We start from the raw sequence: 22,074 nt of genomic DNA on the forward strand, positions 1-22,074 counted from the left end.
TTTGCACTGGATGTCTGGCATTTATGTTTCATTGCTGTTTTCTATCAGCTTGAGCACATTAGCACTGATGGGTTACCTCTTATGAATGTTGACAGCAGAGGGAGGTGTTGCTCACATGAGCAATATTTCTGGAGACAGGAGCGCCTAATAAATATAACTGTTTGATGTAACAGCCTACAGAAGGAAAGTATCTTCCAAGGATGTGTTTAGTAGCTGATATAACACCTTTTTCATGTGGAGAATTTTCTTTTAAACTGTCTTCATAATTCCTCTCCACAGGATGGAAATTTATTCTGGTCTCAAAATTGGCAGCTATAATCTATAAGGCTTCGCAGTGAAGCACTTAATCAAAATCAGGAAAATGCCTGCGGGTGGGGCAGTAAGATTCTTTTAATGCGATTACAGGGCACATTCATTTATTTGCTATTAGGTTAATTTACCATCAGACAATGTACATTGTACCATGACATGAACCATAAAAATACAAATAAAGATAATAAATAAATAAAAAATCTTAACCCCCAGATCTTGGCTGCATGTTTGATAAGCACAGCTCGGTTTGCATTTTTCTTCCCTTATATAAAGATTAGACTGGCTCAAGATTACTCAATGCATGTCCATGCGCCTTCCGTACCAGTGTCCCTGAGGTCAATCTGTACAAAGAAACGTTGCCTGAACACACCTTTTGTAAACACAGAACATCTTCTTGACAAACTGTACAAAGCTTAGAATGCACAATGCTCTTTAGACAGACGGCTGTCTTAGCGTCTCTGTGTACTAATCAAGAAGACATAGGTCCGTGCTTTAGCTTGTTCACAACAACCATGCTTGACTGAATAAATAGTCTTAGCGTGCACGGATTAGCAAAATAAACAGGAATATCAGACACAGTACGGATATCGTTGTAAACAAAAAGAGAAGTCCTGCAAACAAGGAAGGACTCAAAGGCAGAATTATAAGAGGCCTCTCTGCAGGGATCATGTTGGTGAGATTCAGCATGTAGCCAAGTGACCAAGCTATGCTGCTATTACCAACCTGCCAATCAGAAAAAAAGAATTAGTGTTGCAGTAATGGACAACCATGTCATGTGCACTTCAATCATGAAAGATTATTTAGCAAAACAGAGGTGTCATGTAACATTTTTCTTGGGTAATATTGGAGAAATATTTATTCCTGCTTTAATAATTTAAGGATGTTTGTTAGTTTTCAGAAGATGTGGGAAGTAACATTGTGTTTTCTTCATACTTATTAAATGAAAATATATATATGCTAACATATAAGGAACGTAATCCTCAAGCATTGCACCTATTTACCATCATAAATATAACACAATTACTTGCTAACAGAAAAAAATATCTAAAATCTGACAAAAGAAAATGAGTACATATACACTCTTGAACTATAAAAGTCATGACCATCAGCCAGTTTATCACAGCCAAATGGTCATTGACAATGATGATAGCTCCAGTTAAAATAAAGACGATATACAAGGTATATGCTTTTCTGACTTTTACACCTAGGATACGTAGAATAACACAGAAAACAGAGGTTGAAAGATCTGATATTTTACTGTGGTCCTTATTTCTATACTAACAGTCTCACTCACCTCCTTCTGGAAATTAATTTGTGGCCAAGACTCAGTGTCAAATTTATATCCATGAGCCAAGAGATAATAGATGAAGTTAGCAGAAAAACAATACGATCTTGCATATGTTTCATCAAACCTTTGTAAAATTTGTGGGAGCTGACACAAAAAAAGAAAAGATTAATGGTAGATATTACTCAAATGTATATAACAAACTGTATCACGTATAATTGACATAACTGAATCTAGAACTAAAAACCATCTATAACCTATGCAACTTTTTTTCTTTAGTTAAGTGTTGAAGTTATTAAAAAAATATATACCTATCCTCAGCTTCCCATGATCCCTTTGTGCACAATGCATTGAAATCCTACTGTCAGACCAAAGTTGTAACGTTATCTTAGCACTTACGGCCAACTTATGGGAGTAAAAGATGCCAACTCTGTCCAAATGCCTATACAATGTAGTTTCTATGTCTTTCTATTGATATAAACATGTTTCAGCATACACAGTACTTATATTATGAATACAATACGAACCTTGCTCCATTCATGAGTACAGAAGGACCACATACTTGAGTTGAATTCATTCAGTGAAAAATATCCAGTAAGATTTAAGGCACTGGCTGTATAGTAAAATCCTGAGAAGGCCTAAAAAGAAATCCGCAAAGTTATGAATACAATTAATGTTGGAACTCAAGCAATGAACATAATTTCTATGTTAAACAACAACAATGCCTAAAAATCAGACTACATCAATTCTGTTTGACAATAAAACATCTGCAAAAATCATTTTGCTTTGGGAACAGGCCATTCTTTCCATATTAAAATGTATTTTTTTTTAAACCCACTAAGTTCTAGTTATGGTTGGTGGTCTTATAGTTGCTCAAAGATTACATCCAAGATGCAGTAAAAACAAATATGCTCCTCAGAATGTTATTCTGTCTAGTAATTGTGTTGCTTACCGCAAATTTTCCTTTCACCTTGGGCTGGTAAACTCCATCAAATGAACAGTCATGTTCACCATGGCATGCAGTGAAATTAAACAACATGGCCACCTTTTCCATACACATGCCGGGATTTCCTGTCCCTTTAAAATGGATCAGTTGATCTGGGTTGTAATTTGCCGGACGGAACCGAGCAGCACACAGACTTCCAAATATATGCTTCGTTGTTAAATTCACCATGTAATTGAGAGGGTAGCATGGATTTTCAACATAAACGTTTTTAGGGGAATTCTGATGAGGAAAATGACAAGGTAAAAGACAGTTCAGTTTCGAGGATTATTGTGCTGGGCATGACATTATGACAATAACTGATATGGAAAATATAAGTATTGATGTTTTGTCCTCTATTAGGACCAACATTTTTGAAGTCTCCAAACACTTCTTCTACAAACCTTGTGCAAATAGATTCATGTAACATGTGATAACAAATCAGAAACCGTATAATCTCAAACATATATTATATTTTCTACCTGGGCTAATGATGCCAAAAGTCTTTTTTCAGATTCATCCCTTCCATAGCATGGAAAGCTGTGAGTGTAGACATTATATTGATAGCCATATAATGTCACTTCTACTGTGTTGTTTGGGTTCTGCTCAGACTTCTCTGGAATAAAAGATATTTGTGTAGATGCTCCTCCCAGATCCAGAGCTCCAGTTGTTTCAGCTCCGTAGGGTCGTACCCATGCTCTCCAAATATTTTTCTAATTGAATACGAAAAATACAGTAACAGTCATGCTCCACGAAGAGATAATATGAATTTATTCATTCATTACCTAACTTCACTCATGACTTGAAATAATTTGGTTGTATGTAACCTTTACTGTGAACCAGAAAATATAAAAGTGTTTTATAAAAATAAAAGTATGATATCCTTTACCTCTATTTCTTTTTCCCTCCATCACCTTCTCTCCCACCATCTTCCTTTCTCTGGCTACACTCCTCCACAACAGTATGTACAAAGAGCTTAGGAAGCGATCAACCAGGGGGCCAATGTAAAATCTCCTGAGAGCAATCGCAAAGGCCACAGTGGGAAGCATCCTGCCTCTTACAAGATGGGGGCACCTAGTAAAAAGGAAGAGTTCCAGAGGGCCTGTCCAGACCCTCCTGAGAACTGTGAACTATGAGGTACTGCAGCCAATAATGAAGGTCAATTCGGCCCAGCTTATTAATCACCATGTGATCAGTAAAATAAAAAATAGAAATTTTGAAATAGTTAAAATATTTTTTAAAAAAGTAATAAAATTAGAAAATAAAAAGACTCCAGTGATATCACCATGGCACCATAAGGGGAACCATCCAGCTGCAAAAAAATGTAAAAACATGTTTATTTTTATCAGCAAAGTCCTATAATTGGCAATCTATCTTCTCAAAAATCCTAGCAAGGAAAGTGATAAAAAACCACCATTTGAAATACATTGGGGTGTTAAGTTTTCAAGAAATGTATCGTTTGATGGGGAAAAATTCCTAGCTTCAAAGATATACCAAATAAGACCTTGGCGCAGTATGACCTGATGTCAAAGTTCCAAGTTTAAATTTGCACACCTCCCAAATGTGGCCTTTTAGCTCCCAAACAACGTGACAAACCTATGCATGGGTGCAATCACTGTACTCAGTAGATGTTGCTGAACACTAATTAGTGTGTTGGTTGGAAGTGACATATATCAAGAGCTGTAAATGCATACTTGAAGTTCAATACACCTACATAACAAAATGACATTTACATATACTGACACTGAGTTGGGGACCCTGCCCTTCTGTAATATATAGGGAATAATAATTTGCTGTTCATTATGTAAATAAAATTAACATTCACACAGAATTGCAACTACTCCTTAATGTGCAGAAGCAACATGTTGGTGAAAAAACTGCAATTATTTGCACCCACCTCCAAGAAGTTTCCCATTAAATAGTTGACAGTGATCCATCCATACACTCCTTCTTCCTGACCAGTTATGATGTGCGCTCCTTTAAAATCAAAGGGTTGTGTTTGGAAGTATTTGTGTATACTGGTAAGAACTCCTTTGGCTGCGCTTTCATTTTTCAACCTAAGTTCATAAGAAATAAGTTGCTGAGAAAATGTAAGAGAGCATTTTAGAATATATTGGGAGAAATACTACTACATATACTGCATATGAACTTGAACCTTTTCCCCATCTATTCCCACAATACAAAGTCTGAAGTTCTCATTACGTTTCTCAAAAACAAACGTGTCTTGTGTTTTTCAGAGCTAAATGTCATAAAGGTGATGGAGCCGCCAAAATTCTTATCAGGATCTTTAATTAGATCAATTACTCACCTGAGAAGTCTCATTCCTGCAGTGGCTCCCAAATAAGCTGGGGTGCTATTTTGCTGACTGAGGGGGATAACGTCGCTCACTTTCTTCATGCATCCATCAATATTCAGGGTAGCTTTATCAGGATCATTGGCATAGCTGGATATCCCTTGCCCTAAAAACACAGTCTGTATTATGTTCATAATTTCAAAGCAGATTTAAATTTGGTAGAACTGGTTATGTATTTGGCTTCCCACACTTCACCTGACAATATAGACATCATTTTAGAGGCTTATACATATTGTCCAATTTCTCACACGGAAGACACAAATAACTCTACTCATGTGGTAATCACTGCTGTCTTGCAAATCCTTTCAACCCGACAGGCCGGGGAGGGCTACCAAGGGGGTCAGTGGGGCAACTGTCCCTCGCCTTGCCTCAAAGATTATGGGCCACTACCTGAAGCTCTTCAAAGTGTCTTCTAGCAGTTTTATGTATGGCCACCAGGATGTCTAGAGTAAGGAGGAAGTCCAGTGATGACTTGTTGCTTCTATCTTTTAATATTACACACACCTTTTATTTGGTGTTCTAACATGACAATGGTAATTAATTGCTATCTTTTCTTTAGTCTGTGCCAATTCCCCTTTTTTAACCCCTTAAGGACAATGGGCGGTCCCTAAACCCATTGAAAATAATGCATTTTGAGCCTGTACATGTACGGGCTTTGTCATTAAGGGGGTTAATATTGGTTTTAAAGGTGCTTTTCCACTTACACAACACATTAAATTAGCTCTATCTAGCATGCTGAACCTTATGAAATGTTTTTATTTTATTATTGGCCTTGAAGGTTTACTCAACATAAATCAAGCAAAATGGCAGTAAGTTTCCATGGCAGCATCTTACCAGTGCTTGCTTTTGTGTCACGTGACAATTAAGCATTTAATAAAAATAAATAATGCATAATTTGACATGATTTAAGTTTATTTCTGGGAAGGGTTTAGGCATTTAACAGCATTAGGAATGCTACAAACGTGTTAATTCTTAAAAAAAAGATGCTCTGGGATAGTAGTTTAAAAGTGCATGATGTCAATGTAACTTGTTGATAATTTAAAATAAACCTGTTATATAGCACCATGGGATTAACGTCATAGAAATTGCACTACAAAGTATACATTAGCACTACAGAATATGATGGCGCTAGATAAAACAATAAATAATAATAATTAGGTGAAACAAAAGTGGATAATTATCCTGCAGAAAACCAAATGTTGGCTGCGATCAATTTTAATTCACAGCTAGGGATGCTCTGCTGCATATCAACTCAATTAAGGAAATGTCCAAATGAAAGATGTGTTCTTACCGTTCACATTGCATTTGAAGGTCTGGTTCACCACACCAGTATCATTTTCCTTTTCGGCAGGCCACTGATACACATATACGGTAGTTCGAGAAGATCCGGCATCCAGTACTATGCCGTACTGAAGAAAGAATGCAATTAATATTAATAATATATATTAATGAGATCAATGAGATGTTGAGATCCATCTTCACCTTTATACCAATACTAACTACTTGCAAAATTGTGACAGCGTTTAGCATAACAAAAATGTATGCATTAAAACTACTGGTAACATGTACAATCAGGGTAATTATTTTGGAGAAAATCCAAAACTTTACATCAGACAAGCTAAATCTGTGGCAGAAACCAACACAGTTAGCATATCTAATCAATCTCTTCTCTTGATAGTATCTCCCTTCTCCTTGGCCACCCAAAGGCTACCCAACCTGGAAACCCAACAATGGGTAGACTAACAATCGGGAGAGATATGTTAATGGAGCGGAATAATCATTCAGGACTTGAGAACACAATTAAATAGGTTTACTTTGTGTGCTGAAATGTAATGTATTTGATTAGGGAAACTAAAATTATATCTCTAATTACCATGCGGTTAAATAATTAGCATTGTGCATCACTGAACAATTTGCTTGCTATCACCCTCCTAAACTTGTATGCACGTAGGCCCTGGGTTTACCGTGCTATAAGGAAAGCGATTCCTTTTAACTTATGCCATATTCATGTTCTACAAAACCAAAGTCAATGGGCCCAGGTGAAATAGGAGCTGTTAGAAAGTACACTATAATCTCAACCAAGTTTTCCCAACTTACCTTGAGACCTGGAGACAGAGCTTGTTCATTGTTGATTTGAACATATGCGATTGCAATGATAACAGACACACTGATCACAAGAAAAAGGACAGAAACTATAAGGGGAACTTTAATTTTCAAAGGCATGCCTGCACCCTACAATAGATAAACAAAGCAAATGTCAATTAAATGCATTTTATTTTTTTATACAAAAGCAATTCATGTTGTTTCCCTTTAAATTGACATTTACAATACCAGAGTTGCCAGCTACACTGTTTACCAAAAACACCCCAGTTTCCAAGTACCTGTCCCTTTATTTGCAGCCTCTGTTAATGTTGTGATAGCCTTTTTTTTATATAACAACAAATGTGTATGAAACAAGCACTGAACATGTTCAAAATGGCCGACATTGTGTTTGCCTTTGAATTCCAGGGAATGATTTACAGATAGCCGTTTCTATGATCAGTAAGATGTAATGTTACTCATTAACATCAAAGGCCTAACTAATATGTTACTTATCGAATTAGCCTCCTGTTCACTGCGTATGTCAGACACAATCAACACAATAGGATATAATTACATAAATTTATCATTTTGAGAACAAAAGAAGTATGTGCTTGTCACAGCTGAAACACTGTATGGTATTATACAGCATATGTCCAATTATATCGTAGTTAAATATTATTGATGTGCATATATCACGTTAATCCAACATATTTTACATTCAATAAATTTACAGTCAAAATGTAATCTTAACAATTGGCAACAGGCCGATAGCATAGGCCCGAGCATAGGGGTGGCAGTGTCCCCGCTGAAAAACCAGGGGGCAAATAGTCCTCTTGGGCAATCAATTCAGCCCATTTACACCAAGGAGGCTGTGCCATCCTTAAGGCTTTAAGTCATGTGTGAAGATGACGGCAGGTCTAGGGCAGCCCCAAAGGTAAATACATCACTGAAGATAGAAAGGATGTATAATACTGACATTTCTAAGTCAGGGGGCACCTAATAGCCACCTAATACCAAGTTAAGTTGTTTTGATTACCTATGGGGGGAAAGTAAATTTTTTTCCCCAGTAAGCGTTAGATTTCCCTAAGACCAAACTCTACATGAATCTTAATAAATTGTGCATACTGGTACAATGGTCATTTTAAATCACCAGTAAAATAAATACATCTCAGAATGTTTCTATGTACATGCCATAAAAAAAGTAAAAGTAAAGAAATAAATGTGTCTAAATTTTATGTTGTTCCCAAAACAGTTTAATTGATTAAACTATATTAAAGGAGAGCTTTTTAGTGTTGCTATGGGAACTGCAGAGAATATCTGCTTTCAATGCCTCCCACTCTGGTGATGTCAGCTGTACATGGGCTTCCTAAAATACCACACTTCCCCACTTCTCTCCTCACACTAATTCTTCTTTTCTGAATCACACAGAAGTGAATGTGTTGCCACGGTCTTCAGATCACAGTGGGTGGCACGGAGAACAAAGGAGTAAAATCAAAGGGGAGAGCAAAAAAAAATATGAAAAGAGACTTAGGAAAATAAGAGTCAATGTAAACAGTCACTTCTATGTCAGCATGTAGTAGGTTTACTCAGAAAGTATTTAAGTTAAGCCCTTTCCCCCCTATTTTGCTTGAAATACGATTTGAGGTTGTTTTTGGGGGGGGGTTAAAGTTAAATGTGTGTTGTAGTACAAATAAGAATGATGTTCTGGAAGTAAATGCTTAAGTTGTCTGGACTTGGCTGGGGAAAGAAAAACTGTGTTCAGTAGCTATAGCTTATTTTGTCAGAATAGTACTACTTTATAATACCCAAAACAGGTGCAGTTTGGTATTTTCAATTCATTTTCATAATCATTGTTATGTTTTTTGTTTCACATTTTATATGTAATTAATTAGATTTTGTATTGAGATGTGTGGAGTCAAGGTGTTATAGGAAAACGAAATTGTGGCCTGTTTGCTAACCTCGAGTCTTGGAGTTGGAAACGATTGCTCTAACTAGTAACCCTCAAAAGGAAATAAAAAATAACAATATATCAAATGTCTGTAATATATATACATTAAAATGTTGTTTGTTTTTATTAATGTATTCTGGACATTGAATAGCTAGCCCTCTACCTCTTCCATGTTGGTTACTCTGGATTTTTCTCTGTAAAAAGATGCCCAAGGAACTTATTGCATAATGAGTTCCACAAAAGTTAGGTTGGGATTAGATGAGCCATTGAAAGTAAATTTACCCAACACACAGGGTGTTGAGTATAAAGATTTAAAAAGTGCTGTGAACTGTGGAAACCAATGTCAAGGCCCAATCATCAGGCCTTGCTATGGCGGTAGGCCCATTTTTTAAACTTAGTACCAGAATCACTTTTCATAGTGAATCCCTCATAGATGTCTAAGCTTGCAAGTAGGGCCCTTCGTATCTAATATAATGTTTTGTCTTTGTCCGTCAATCATAGTTTTGTATCTTTTGATTATATATATTTTAAGAAGTGCTGCATAAGTTGGCGTTATATAAATAAAAGCTAATAATAATAATAATGTTTGTAGGCAACACACTGGTTAGGATTATTGCTTATAACATTGTTTTTAGTTATTATCTTTGTAATGCTTATGTTTGATAAGCCTAGTAGACATAGGACAGTCTTACTTCTGATCTAGCGTTAAAAAGTTTTGGTCTAATGACAAAACATTATTAGAATACCTATAATGCCATTAGATGACTAAATATTGTACTAAATATTAAAAGTCAGACAGACTAGACCAATGACCCGAATGACAACGGACGAGAATATCGATCTGTTATAAGTAATGTTTGTAACGAGGGAGAGGGATGTTCTATTTTGTTAAATTATATGTTGGTGGGAGTGTTACAGGGTCACCGTACCCAAGGCTTGGTAGCTCTGTTTGAGGGCTGAGGAATCACCAGTCAGTACCCTCATACGGATAGCTCCTGCTATCCACGGATCAGTCAGACCACAATTTGTGCAGTAAAACAAGAACAACTTTTATTACAAACACATGAGGGGATTTATGGATACAATGGGGTTCCCCCACCTGTGTTACCCCCCCTGTAGTGAGGCTGCCATCTGGGCATACAGGGCCGATTAAGAGCTCCAGCCAGGTTACAAAGCACCCTCACACAACTAAACACTTTGTGTAAACTGCCCCCAGACAACCCGACCTAGAGTTCGTGGAAGGTCCAGGGCAAATCCAGTTAACTTGGCCCTGTGACAGGGAGGGAATTTGTTCTGAAGTTGTTTCAAAATGTAAACCTCTGGCCTGTTCATTGAATATCATGCTCTTTAACCATTTGGATACATGTGGGTCAACCACACTCAATGATAGCCATTCCAGTTACACCATGCAGGAAGAAACGTCCACAATGAGATGGTGGAGTTTCCTTTGAGTTTTTGAGACCAAACAATACGAAACTTAGTGGTGAGGACCATATTGGAACACAACACTCTCAAGACAAAATCAAAGGGTCCTACCCAGGCCCGGACTGACCATCGGGCACACCGGGCATTTGCCCGGTGGGCCGGGCCGCGGCAGGGCCGGATTGACTTAGGGGCTGATGGAGCTGCAGCTCCAGGCCCCTACTTTAAAATAGGCCCAGTCAGGACCGGGCTGACTGGGCCCCTTAAGCCCGCCGCAACTGCGACCGGGTCCGCCACTCTAAGGGGCCGGGAAGCCCCCACCAGGGCCAGGTTTACGGGAGTGCGGCCGCACAGGGTTTTTTTTATTTTACTTTATTTAACAGCAGGCCCTGGTGGGGGCTTCCCGGCCCCTTAGAGGCGGACCTGGTCGCAGTTGCGGCGGGATTAAGGGGCCCTGCGTTAATGCGGCCGTAGAGGTCTGGTCCTGACTGGGTCTATTTTAAGGTAGGGGCCTGGAGCTGCAGCTCCATCAGCCCCTAACTCAATCCGGCCCTGCCGCGGGCCCGGTCGCAGTTGCTGCTTGCTCCGGCAACAAGGTAAGTAGGGTGAGGGTAAGTAGGGTGAGGGAGGGGGGTCTAGTGAGAAGGGGCAGAGGGGGGTTAGATAGTGAGAAAGGGGGAGAGGGGATAGATAGTGAGAGGGGGTACATATTGAGAAGTGGGGAAGGGGGTACATAGTGAAAAGGGAGAACATAGTGAGAAGGGGCAGATAAGATGGGGAGAAGGGGTAGTGTGAATGCGTATGGGAATGAATGAATGTGTGGATGAATTGTGTGAATGCGTATGACAATTAATGAATTCATGTGTGGATGAATTGCTTGAATGATTTGTGAGACTGCATTAATGAATGTGTTAATGATTTGCGTGAATGAGTGAGTAAATACAAAGATGGTACATGAAGGGTGGGCTTTAACAAAAAATAAATAAATAAAAATGGGCTGCTCAGGCTTAAATGCCCGGGCCTATTTTTTGTCCCAGTCCGGGCCTGGTCCTACCTACCAGTGTTACTTTTGTTTTGTAATAGAAAAACCAGTTTAAGATAACAGCGTTTATTGTGTAAAAAATTTACCACTGTGACTCATGTTAATAATTAAAAAAAAATGTTTACAAAAATGTTTAAACATAAAAGTGAGACAGATCTACAGTATTCATACAACCAAAATGTTGACTCACTTCATTATGAGTAACCAAAACTCAAGAAGTAATGTAATTACTAACATTTTCAAATATGATTGTTTTCTTGCTATTTTTCAGCATTCCAATTGTAGGCTTTTGGACAAAATTAGGAGCAGGATAATTCTGCATGTAAACTAAAAGTCTTTTAGAGGTCAGATGTGGGTGATAATATGTAAGGATAACCAGGTTTCAAAATATATGGTCATCCCACATATTTACACAAAGCAAAATGTTAATTATGGCACAAAATAGCCTTGTAATGGCTTCACTACAAAATTCTTCTTTGAGAAACATAAAGATTTGTCTTTAGCCAAATAATCCTACCTGTTAATAATGTAGTTTTCACAGCACATATTTTTTGTCAACGTGCAAACATATTCAAAATGATGAATATGTTTTATATTGGATGCAGCAGCAAGAAAATGGAATAGCTAATTAGGAAAAGTATGAGAATCCATATATGAATCATAATCAGGTGCTTACAGACATCCGCAAAGACATCCTGTGCCAGGTTTCCAGATATAACAAAATGAACCTGTAAACACCGGCAAATATTGCTTAGAAATGATGAAGACTATAATGCATGTATGTTTCTATTATCACATGGAAAATATATGCATTCATGCACATCTTCTGGAACATCAGCAGCTATGGACTACAACTCCTATATTTTTGAAACAGGCTTATGGGAGTTGAAGTCTACATCAGCTGGATTGCTTTATCCAAAAGCCTAGCTAATCTGCATATTCAGTATTGCAGTTTCTGTGGATGGCTGATCATAATTATGGATTAAACTATAACAATATATCATAGCTATATCAGATATAGAGATATTGCTAGCATACGGCTTGCCAGATGTTGGCTGCCCTTGAAAGATGTATATTGCTTGCCTCAACCAATACACATTCCTAATGCAAAGAGTATTTTGTAAAGGCACAAAACAATTGTTTAACATTCTTACCAGTCCTCCAGCTTTATGATCTGTAACCAGTCTGGAACTGATAGCTTCTGATGGAAGAGCACTGCAGCTTTTTTTAAGAGAGCTTAGAGATGAAATACATTGAATTTCAGCTGGGTGAGCAGAAAGACACACAGCAAGCAGCGGGGTAATGATCCTGGCAGGGATGTGGAAATGAATGAGAGCAGTGATGGTATTGTGTTCTAGAGCTGGGGCTTCCTATCTAACCACACCTCCCTCTAGCAGGGGAGTATCAAGACATCACAAAAGGAAGGGGGTTATAAAGCTCATTCCTTAGCAGGTAGGCACAGAGCAAGTCTGGGTAATAAACACATTCCTCAACAACATAAAGTGCTCATATTGTCAGCAACCAGATGTCTCTTAAACAGAGACACTGACATGTAGTTGTGCAGTATGCATGAAACTTGGTCACCATACTAATCGGTCCCAAAGAGATTATAGGAGTTCCAACAGGAAAGCAGCTGTCCATGAGCGGTGATCTGGCTATTGCACCTCTTTGTCTAAAGGCTGTCTTGTACAGCTGGCAATTACTTTCAAGGGTTCCATGTATAAAGTTGATATAGAGGCAAAAGGTGATCATTGTTGACAGGGCCGGCCCGACAATGGAGCCGAGTGAGGCAACTGCTCCAGGCGGCACTTTTGAAGGGGCGGCAGTTTTGAAGGGGCCGCCCCAAGCCCTTTTTTTTTAAAGCGGAAGAGAGAGAGAGGGGCACCGAGTGGTTTTCGCTTACCAAGTTGTCAGTACCTGCTCGGCGCCCCTCTCTCTCTCTCTCCTCTGCGACCCCTCTAGCTCGGTCTCGGTGCCGTCTTGTAATGCTGAGTGCCGGAAGATGATGTAATTTCCGGCGCTCAGCATTACAAGCCGGCACCAAGACCGAGCAGGGAGACTCGCCGCAGCACTGCTGAAAGGTAAGTACAAGGGGGGGGCAACAGGGTAGATAATGGGGGGGCGGCAGGGTAGATAATGGGGGGGCAGCATTTTAAACTTCGCCCCAGGCGTCATTTTGTCTTGGGCCGGCCCTTGTTTGTTGACCTTATTTGCATGCGCCTACCGAGAATCCCTTGTGGTTGTGGCAGCACCATGAGATTTCTGAGGGAACAACAAGCCTTCTGGCTTGTCTGGTGTCTGTGGATTTAATAATACTTCTACTACCCCCACAATATTATAAGACTGACACCAATGGCAGCCTTCAGATCTGCAGATAAAGGACATTTATTGGAACAAAAGGAGAAAAGAAACATGATTTGGTTTATACAGCACATGATTTGTGCCTACCTTGTGATATATATATAAAATATATGTAAACTAATATGCTTGGAAGGAAAAGCCAAAAGTTGATCAAAAATAAGGCAGAATCAAGCTTGGATACGTTAAAGTCAAGCCTTTATCATTATAGCCTAGAATTGTAAAATTGGTCACAAATAAGTGAAACATAGTTAAGCTTGATACAAGTGATTTTCTGTTTTAGAATTGTTTGAGTTTAACAATCTTTGTACAAAGAATGTTTATTTTGTAACACAAAGAACTCTAATGCAAATATTTCACTCAGTTAGCATTTAGCAGACTCTTATAATACAATGATGCATAAACATATAAATTGGCACAAAACATACAGAACTACAAACAGAATTTGATTGGCAATGTAACTTGTGGTGTAATGTGTAAAAGTTTTGATTATGTAATGGCAGATAAGTTCTAGCTGCAAAGATTGTAAACTTCTCTGAAGAACTGTGTTTTGAGGGTTTTCTAGGATATTGAGAGGGAGAATGAAAGCTGGAGGTTCAGTAGAAGTGAGTTCCAGAGGTATGGGGCAGCAAGAGTGAAGTTTTGTAAGCAGGAAAAGGAAGCTGTAATACGTGAGGAGGAAAGCTGTATGTTATGAGAGCAGAAATGTATGAGGGAGAAGTTTCTTAGATGGCTCTGCATGTTAGGATAATGTTTTTAAATGTAAGTTCTTGAGGTAGTAGAGATCCAGTGGAGGTCTTCATGTGGGAAGCAGAAGAGCATACATTAAAGAGCAGCAATACACTATGGGGTGGCCATTTCAAAATTATTTAAACAGGGCTGGTCCAATATGGGTGATATAAGGTTAAGCTCCAGGCAAGGTAAGGGTGTAAGGGAGTGAGGTATGAGGTGTTATTTATATGGTGAGATGTGATGGAGTGGGTATGTTTTAGTGTAAGTGTGTTATTGTGGGTGTGTGCCAGTGCACGTGACAGTTACTGAAAGGGACAGTGAAAGGGCCAGGGTGAAGCTCAGCTGTACCTGCTCCATGGGCCAGAAGGTGCAAGTCCTTCCCTGCCTAGGGGCAAGGGTATATGGTAGATGCCACAGTGCAGTTGCATCCAGGGCCATGGTGTTTGAGATCCTTATGCTATAGCATCTATCAGGAGCAGTAGGATTTCTTCTCATGGGGAAGTCATTAGATATACAGACCTTCCATTCTTTTTTCCTGAGGCTTTCTTTACCTTGCCAGTTTTTGGTCACTGTGATTTTATACTCAGGTCTGCCAGTCAACTACCAGGAAATAAAGTCCTCTTAACCTCTAGCCCCATCACTAGTAAGGGATTAGAGCAGATAGAAGGGAAAAAAATTGGGAGCTGTCTTGAAAAAGATTGGGGGGTCCTTTGCTTCTTGTACTGTTTCTGTTGGCTTTCATTTTCCTAGTAAACTAAGCATTTCAAAATACAACTTTAAAGACATGTTGGCAATACTATAAGTGGTAGCGTGCTAAGTTAATGTTATTATGTTATATACACCTATAGCCATTAATATCATGGTACACGTCATCTAGGTAAAATATCAGCTTATTTAGAGGTATTTTAGATAATTCCGTGCCTGTTTAAACGCAGTAGCTGAAGTGTTCATGTTCCTTAATAATTACACTGCCAGCTCATGGCGTATTCTGCTAACTAGCAATGGTGAGTGGGCGATATTCTACTAAAGAATAATTTGGAGCAGCAACTACCATATTAATCTGAATAGAAGAACATTCCAAATATATCTGACAATTTAGTTTTAGTAAAATATTAACTGGTCCTATTAGATGCAAAACATGAGAAGGCAAGTGTATTTACATATGTAGTCCCTGACATGTTTTTACCAGTGATACTTGTTTTTTCAGGGACTAGCAGTGAAGCAAGCTGTACCAGTTTGACAGTGTAACTGCAGATGTTCCACGGCAATGTCCAATACAGGAATGTGTTTGTACAAATATCACATCTGAAATATGTTTTCCTGATAAGATCATTTGTATTATGCATAGAACCTCATATCAAGCTTGTAAAATGGGCTTCATGGAAATTGGTAGGGGGTCTGGAGAACACTTCATAAATTTAATGCTGTCAAAAATTGCGGAAGACACAGCTGAGTCAAAATTTAGGGATAAAGAGGTAAAGCCCGACATCAGGAGTTACCTTTATCTTTATCTCCCTAACTTCCAGGAGAAGATGGGGTCACGTAATGTCACAAGCTGCATCAAGCACAGGCTGAGGTGTGTGTGTCTGCCTGGGTGTTTTAGTGTGTGTATCTGTACATTAGTGTGTTTGGGTATGTTAATGTATGCATGTGTGTCTGCCTGGGTATGTTAGTGTGTGTCTTTACTTTACCTGACTCTAAAAATCCAGAATACCCCATACACAAAACATAAATACATAAGGACTTTTAACACAAATGCAAGTAAATGCACAGCATTAATCATATCATCACATGAAATCAACACACTTGATTTGAGATTGAATACAATTAAATTCAGAGCAGAAAATTATTGGATTGATATCCCTGATAAGTTATTTTATTGGCACTGGACAGTAATCTAATAATGTTCATAACATCTTGGTTTCTAAAAAAGGTCGATTTGAATGGATGCCAGGAACCATAGTGACCAGTATATGCAGACGGAAGGCGTACTGGCGTGTTCACCAAGCAGACAGTTAAACCAATTGAGAGGGATAACTCCTGTACACTTTAATATTGTATTTCAATAGCGGTCATTGCACTTTGCTGGATTATCCCCGAAGTGCCGGATATATTGAAATATAATTTTGTGGTTTCTCCTGACTGCTACTTGAGAACATACATTTAATTTAATTTGCCTATTTCCTGACATATCACTCATGGGATATCGATGCTGAACTATTATTAGAGTCTTGTGCCCCCATGTGTAATTGGATATCCAAGAATCACCCAAGCATTTTTCTTTTTACAAGGGAAAATCCCCTTCAATGTTTTATCAACATTAGTATTCAGACTACAGAAGTATTCCAATCTCATCTAGGAGCTTTCATGATAACAAGCTGCTGTTACTACAACTGACCGCAGCAATGATCTTTACAAAGGAACAGTTGAATAAGAGATGTTCCAGGAGGCGGGCTGCATTTTTATTACAGGTATGTTCAAACACAAAAGGGATCATGTGGCTGTATGAAATATAAATTGTAAGAAACGGTTACAATAAGATAACAAAACACTTCACACCACACCTTAAATTAAATCCGACCAACCGCATCTTACTCAGTTCACCCCATTTTTAGCAAAGGTAAGGCAACATCAAGAAAAAGACATGTAACCCCTTAAGGACAATGGGCGGTGCCTAAACCCATTGAAAACAATGCATTTTCAGCCCGTACATGTAAGGGCTTTGTCATTAAGGGGTTAATAACATTTACATTACTTTTCTCTCTTCTTTTTTATTGCAGTTAACAAACTTTATTCTTACATTACTTAAAGGGGAACTCACACAGTTTTGTTATGTATGTGGCATATTTACATTGTCAGTTGGACCCACAGAAATGTGTGCTAAATAGGTATCTTGCAAGAAAAACCTTTGCATGGGTGTTCCATTCTTTTTGGATTTATATGTAGTATATTCAGTGTTCCCTACCTTTGTACACAGGGCCGGACTGGAGATGACTAAACAGTCCTGGCACTAAGGCCAGAGGCCCCCAAATGGTATATGTGTGGCTGCCACCTGGATATGTCCAGCTACACACTGCAGGACATGATCTGCTGCTGGAGTAGCAGTATGTGCCAGATGGCCAGTACACGCCTGGTTGTGTTTTGCCTTTCCTAGGGATGGACAAGCGCTGCACATGATGCCACAGTATTGTTGCAAAAACAAATTTTGCCTCTTCTGTGACTTGGCTTGTGTAAGGATGCCATTTGTAGCATAAATTGTATGTGATTAAATTCTGATCTTCCTAGAATTTGGGGTTCAAAACAATTGGGTCCGGCTCATCCACTCATACCCACGCATGGCCGGATTGGGGGGGGGTGAATGCCACAGGAAAGACAAAATGTGCTATTAAAGGAGGAGGTGGAAAGTGGGGTTGACCGAGGTTACGTAACGTTACATGACCCCGCAGTAGTAGTGGGGAAGCTTGCACTGCGAGTAAGTGAGTAGCCTATGCGTGGATCTTTATGTGTGTCTGGGTATGTTATTGTGTATGTGTTATTGGGTATATCAGTTGTGACAAACCCTATAGCATGAGGGCCATACATGTCACTTTTAGGGGTCCTAAGCACAGTCCTCTAGGGCAATCAGAGTCAGGAACAATAGTTTGAAGCAAAACAGTGCTTTATTTTTAACCACTCAAACCCCAAAAACCAAATCATAAAAAGAAAACCTAGCTCCCAATTGGAGCCCTCTCTAACTGAACTATGCTGGTCCAGACTGACCAGCCTAATCACCCACTACCTCAACCTCCCAGCCAGACCCAGCTACGCCAGGCTCTGGAAAACCTCCCCCAGACAACACACAAAATGTCCAGGCAGGTGATGCCTCACTTGGCTCCGGGATGGTCCTCTTGTGCAGGGCCTCTCCTTGCCCTGGGAGCTCAGGGAAACTTCCTCTTCCCCCAACAGTCTCCCTGAGTATCAGGCTCCAGGGGTTTTTAATGTCCAGCACCTGTGCCTGATGCCGGCCCCATAGGAATCCCGGACCGGATCCTGTGGACTTCTTGCCTCCTGGAAAACCCGGCATGGAATTTCCACAAAATGGGGAAATGGAGCATTGGCCCACCCTGCTCTCCAATTGCTCCACCCCAGGGACCCATATGTATAATTTGCATAGCAGCTGTACCCAGATGCCATGCCAATCAACTCCCTGGGGTTCACAGTCTCACACAGTGTATGTCTTGGTGTTTTGGTGTGTGTGTCTGTGTTAGTCTGAGTGTCTGTTAGTGTTAGTGTATGTCCCTGCATGGTCACCAAAGTTGTTGCATATCCACTGCTTTTTGCGGAGAATCAAATCCATATACATCTGACCATTTGTTGCTTAGGTCAACTCCAGATGGCTTTAGAGATGCTAATCAGTCATAAACACCAAGTAAGTGATCATATATAAGTGACTATATATATGTCCATTATAACTGTAGGTAAATACCAGTACTTGCATGAAGTTACTATTATGTAACTTTTTGCAACAAACATACACATTTCTTACAAACATAGGACAATCATAACATTATATAAAACAATTTCCCATTGTAAGTAGGAAAAAATCCACTCATCTCTGCACCTGTGTATGTCCAGGGGTACAGGATTAAGCTACATCTGATCATAGGCTAAGTATAGCATAGATTAACAAGAGCAAACTAGGCTTCCTATAACCAAATAAAGAGCAGATTCAAAACCATATCAAATGGACAGTTTTCCATTACTGGGCAATGACTGGTGGTTTTTGGACTCCTAAATGGATTGGAAGTCTATGACTCCCACATCACAGGTATTATTAGTTAGACTTACCCAAATTATCTGTTTGATTATTCTTCTTTACTTCATTCCATAGGAGCCTCAAACATGTATATTCTGGGGTCTCAGATGCTTCTAGGTATACCATTAATGTACTAAGTGTACTTTTATTACATAGCATTAGATTAAGTAAAAAATAATATACATATTCTACAAATATTTCAAACATTATATGTCTGCCTTAGAAAGGCCTTATTTATATGAGCTTATGCTTCAAGGCATTCACTACTCTTGTATATGCTTAACTAGGTGACTCTTAGTCAGTGGAACAATGGCACTTTATTGTACTATTTTAAAATCTCTTGTTGAACTGAATCAAAGTAAAATCTATCTGCAATATATTCTATATTACCGTATTGGCTCGAATATAGGCCGCACTTTTTTCCCCCACTTTAAGTTTTTAAAGTGGGGGTGCGGCCTATATTCGGGGTCTAGCGCCCGACGCCCGGGACATGCAGTCCCGGGCGCCGGGCAGGCAGCGGGGTTAAGATACAGATCCCCCGCAGCGGTGCAGGGGACCTGTATCCTACTGTCTGATACGCTCAGACAGCCTCCCCTGCCAGCACTTCCCACGGGGGGGGGTGCCGGCACGGGAGGTTATCTAAGCGTTTTACCTCTGCCCACCCCCGACTTACCGGAGCAGACTCCCGGGTGTCTTGCGGGGCCGGCGGGAGACATTTACGCAATACGCAAATGCAACTTCCGGTAACGGTACCGGAAGTTGCATACGCGTATTGCGTAGATGTCCCTCGCCGGCCCCGCAAGACACCCGGGAGTCTGCTCCGGTAAGTCGAGGAGGGGGGGCAGAGGAGGACAGCGGCAGCGTATCGCGGGGAGGGAGGACAGCGGCAGCGTATCGCGGGGAGGGAGGACAGCGGCAGCGTATCTCGGGGAGGGAGGGCAGCGTATCTCGGGGAGGGAGGGCAGCGGATCTCGGGGAGGGAGGGCAGCGGATCTCGGGGAGGGAGGGCAGCGGATCGCGGGGAGGGAGGGCAGCGGATCGCGGGGAGGGAGGGCAGTGGCAGCGTATCGCGGGGAGGGAGGACAGCGGCAGCGTATCTCGGGGAGGGAGGACAGTGGCAGCATGTTTTTTTTGGTGCTTTTTTAAAGAAAAAAAACTTTTTCTTTAAAAAAGCACCAAACTTTTAGGGTGCGGCCTATATACGGGGGCGGCCTATATCCGAGCCAATACGGTATATATAATATAAACCAATATTAAATAACCTACTTCTCCTTTTGGGAAATACATTGGTGTGGATACATGTTACATATCACCACTTTCATATACTAATAATAGGAATAAATTGACAGTATTGTATATCCTCAACACACCATTATGTTAGCAATCCAGTAACAGCTCACACTGTAACTTCCTTTTCTTTGTGATGTGTTTTATTTATTAACCACTAAAAATCTGAACGTGAATATGAATTACAACCATACATTTGGGAAAATACCGTATTTGCTTGATATTAAGACAAGGTTTTTTTCAGACCGAAAAATACCCCTCTTCTTCTAAGAGGTCTGACTATGAGACTAAGATCCAGATCCCCCGCAGTGCTGCTGCGGTCACTTCCACCAGGGCTTCTATCACCGAGCGCAGGTGAAAGCCCGAGCAGCAGCGGAGGTTGTCTACGCGCATACCTTTGGTCGATGGACACAGACAACCCTCGCTACTGCTGGCACTTCTGCCTGGGCTTCTATGACGGAGCACCGGCATCACATGACCTTCCGGTGCTCAGTCATAGAAGCCGCGGCGTAACTAACGCCGGCCTCCACCCGCTGCCCCCACTAGACACCAGGGAGTCAGAAGCACTGGTAAGTCGGGGGTGGGGGAGTGTTATATGGGGGGGCATAAGGCTTTTCTGGAGGCAAAGTGCCCCATGATATGCCTTTGAACCCCCTTTATATTTTTCTCAATCATAGCTTTTATAAAAAAATTTTTTTACATAAATTAATAGTTACTAGTAAAACTTTTCCTGTAGGGTCCTCTTATATTCAGGCTTTTTCTTTTTTCCTAAATTAATATTCAGATTTTAGGGGGTCGTCGTATAATCGAACGGTAGTTCCTGTTCTAAACAATTGTGGCGACATCTAGTGGAGAGGTGGATATAAAACAATATCCGATAATATACTGTAAAAAAGTCAAATACCTCCCTGATCATAATTTGGTACCTAAATGGCATATATTAGGTGTTACAGTATGCGGCAATGATTTGGCAACATTTATTGCATAATTTCAGAGTGCTCTCACTGACCCACATCTTCATTATACTCAAAGTAGCTGTAGTGTATCTTCAGCTGAAAAAAAATCTGATATTATTTCAAAAAGTACAAATAAACCTTTGCGTTTGTTATGTATTGAGAAAAAAGCATTAAAGGAGCAGCTTGTATTTTTTTTCTCAAGCATACGGACACTGAAATATAAAAGATAACCTCAATGGTAGTGTTACTATTGTTTTTAAATTGATCAACGTTATTGAAACCTATTAAGAGTTATTTAAAAGGGAAGTCCCACACAAGTTGTGGAAAGCAAGCAAACTCTTCACTTAGATAAGGCAGACAGCATGTATGGCATACCGCTGAGACAGTGAGCCATGTGCCAATAGGTAATTTGTCCTTATAGTACTTTAAAAACTAATGTTGAAGAAGCCTTTTAAGTTTCAAACTACCAATGCTTGATTTTGTGTTGCATGACAAACATTCCCTAAACCAGGGGCGTACT

General features: G+C 39.9%; 1 protein-coding gene across 1 annotated transcript; it reads right to left on the reverse strand.

Moving 5' to 3' along the window:
• Positions 1-372: 372 nt before the first annotated feature.
• On the reverse strand, positions 373-12,691 carry ENTPD3 (ectonucleoside triphosphate diphosphohydrolase 3). Its single transcript, XM_053467793.1, has 10 exons — positions 12,581-12,691; positions 7,030-7,164; positions 6,224-6,341; positions 4,888-5,038; positions 4,477-4,636; positions 3,062-3,292; positions 2,550-2,822; positions 2,125-2,235; positions 1,607-1,744; positions 373-1,035 (listed from the first exon to the last, which is right to left on the reverse strand). The coding sequence occupies exons 2-10, from the start codon at positions 7,153-7,155 to the stop codon at positions 847-849; spliced, it is 1,497 nt and encodes a 498-aa protein (XP_053323768.1). The 5' UTR covers positions 7,156-7,164; positions 12,581-12,691; the 3' UTR covers positions 373-846.
• Positions 12,692-22,074: the final 9,383 nt, after the last annotated feature.

This window comes from Spea bombifrons, chromosome 5, assembly GCF_027358695.1.
Source record: "Spea bombifrons isolate aSpeBom1 chromosome 5, aSpeBom1.2.pri, whole genome shotgun sequence".
NCBI lineage: Eukaryota > Metazoa > Chordata > Amphibia > Anura > Pelobatidae > Spea > Spea bombifrons.

Excerpts from the sequence above, each read along its gene's own strand:
- ENTPD3 (XM_053467793.1), bottom strand. The coding sequence starts at position 7,155 with ATGCCTTTGAAAATTAAAGTTCCCCTTATAGTTTCTGTCCTTTTTCTT. Across the intron at positions 6,342-7,029 it reads CTCTGTCTCCAGGTCTCAAG|TACGGCATAGTACTGGATGC; the intron begins GTAAGTTGGGAA and ends TTCTTTCTTCAG. Across the intron at positions 1,745-2,124 it reads GTACTCATGAATGGAGCAAG|CTCCCACAAATTTTACAAAG; the intron begins GTTCGTATTGTA and ends TTTTTGTGTCAG.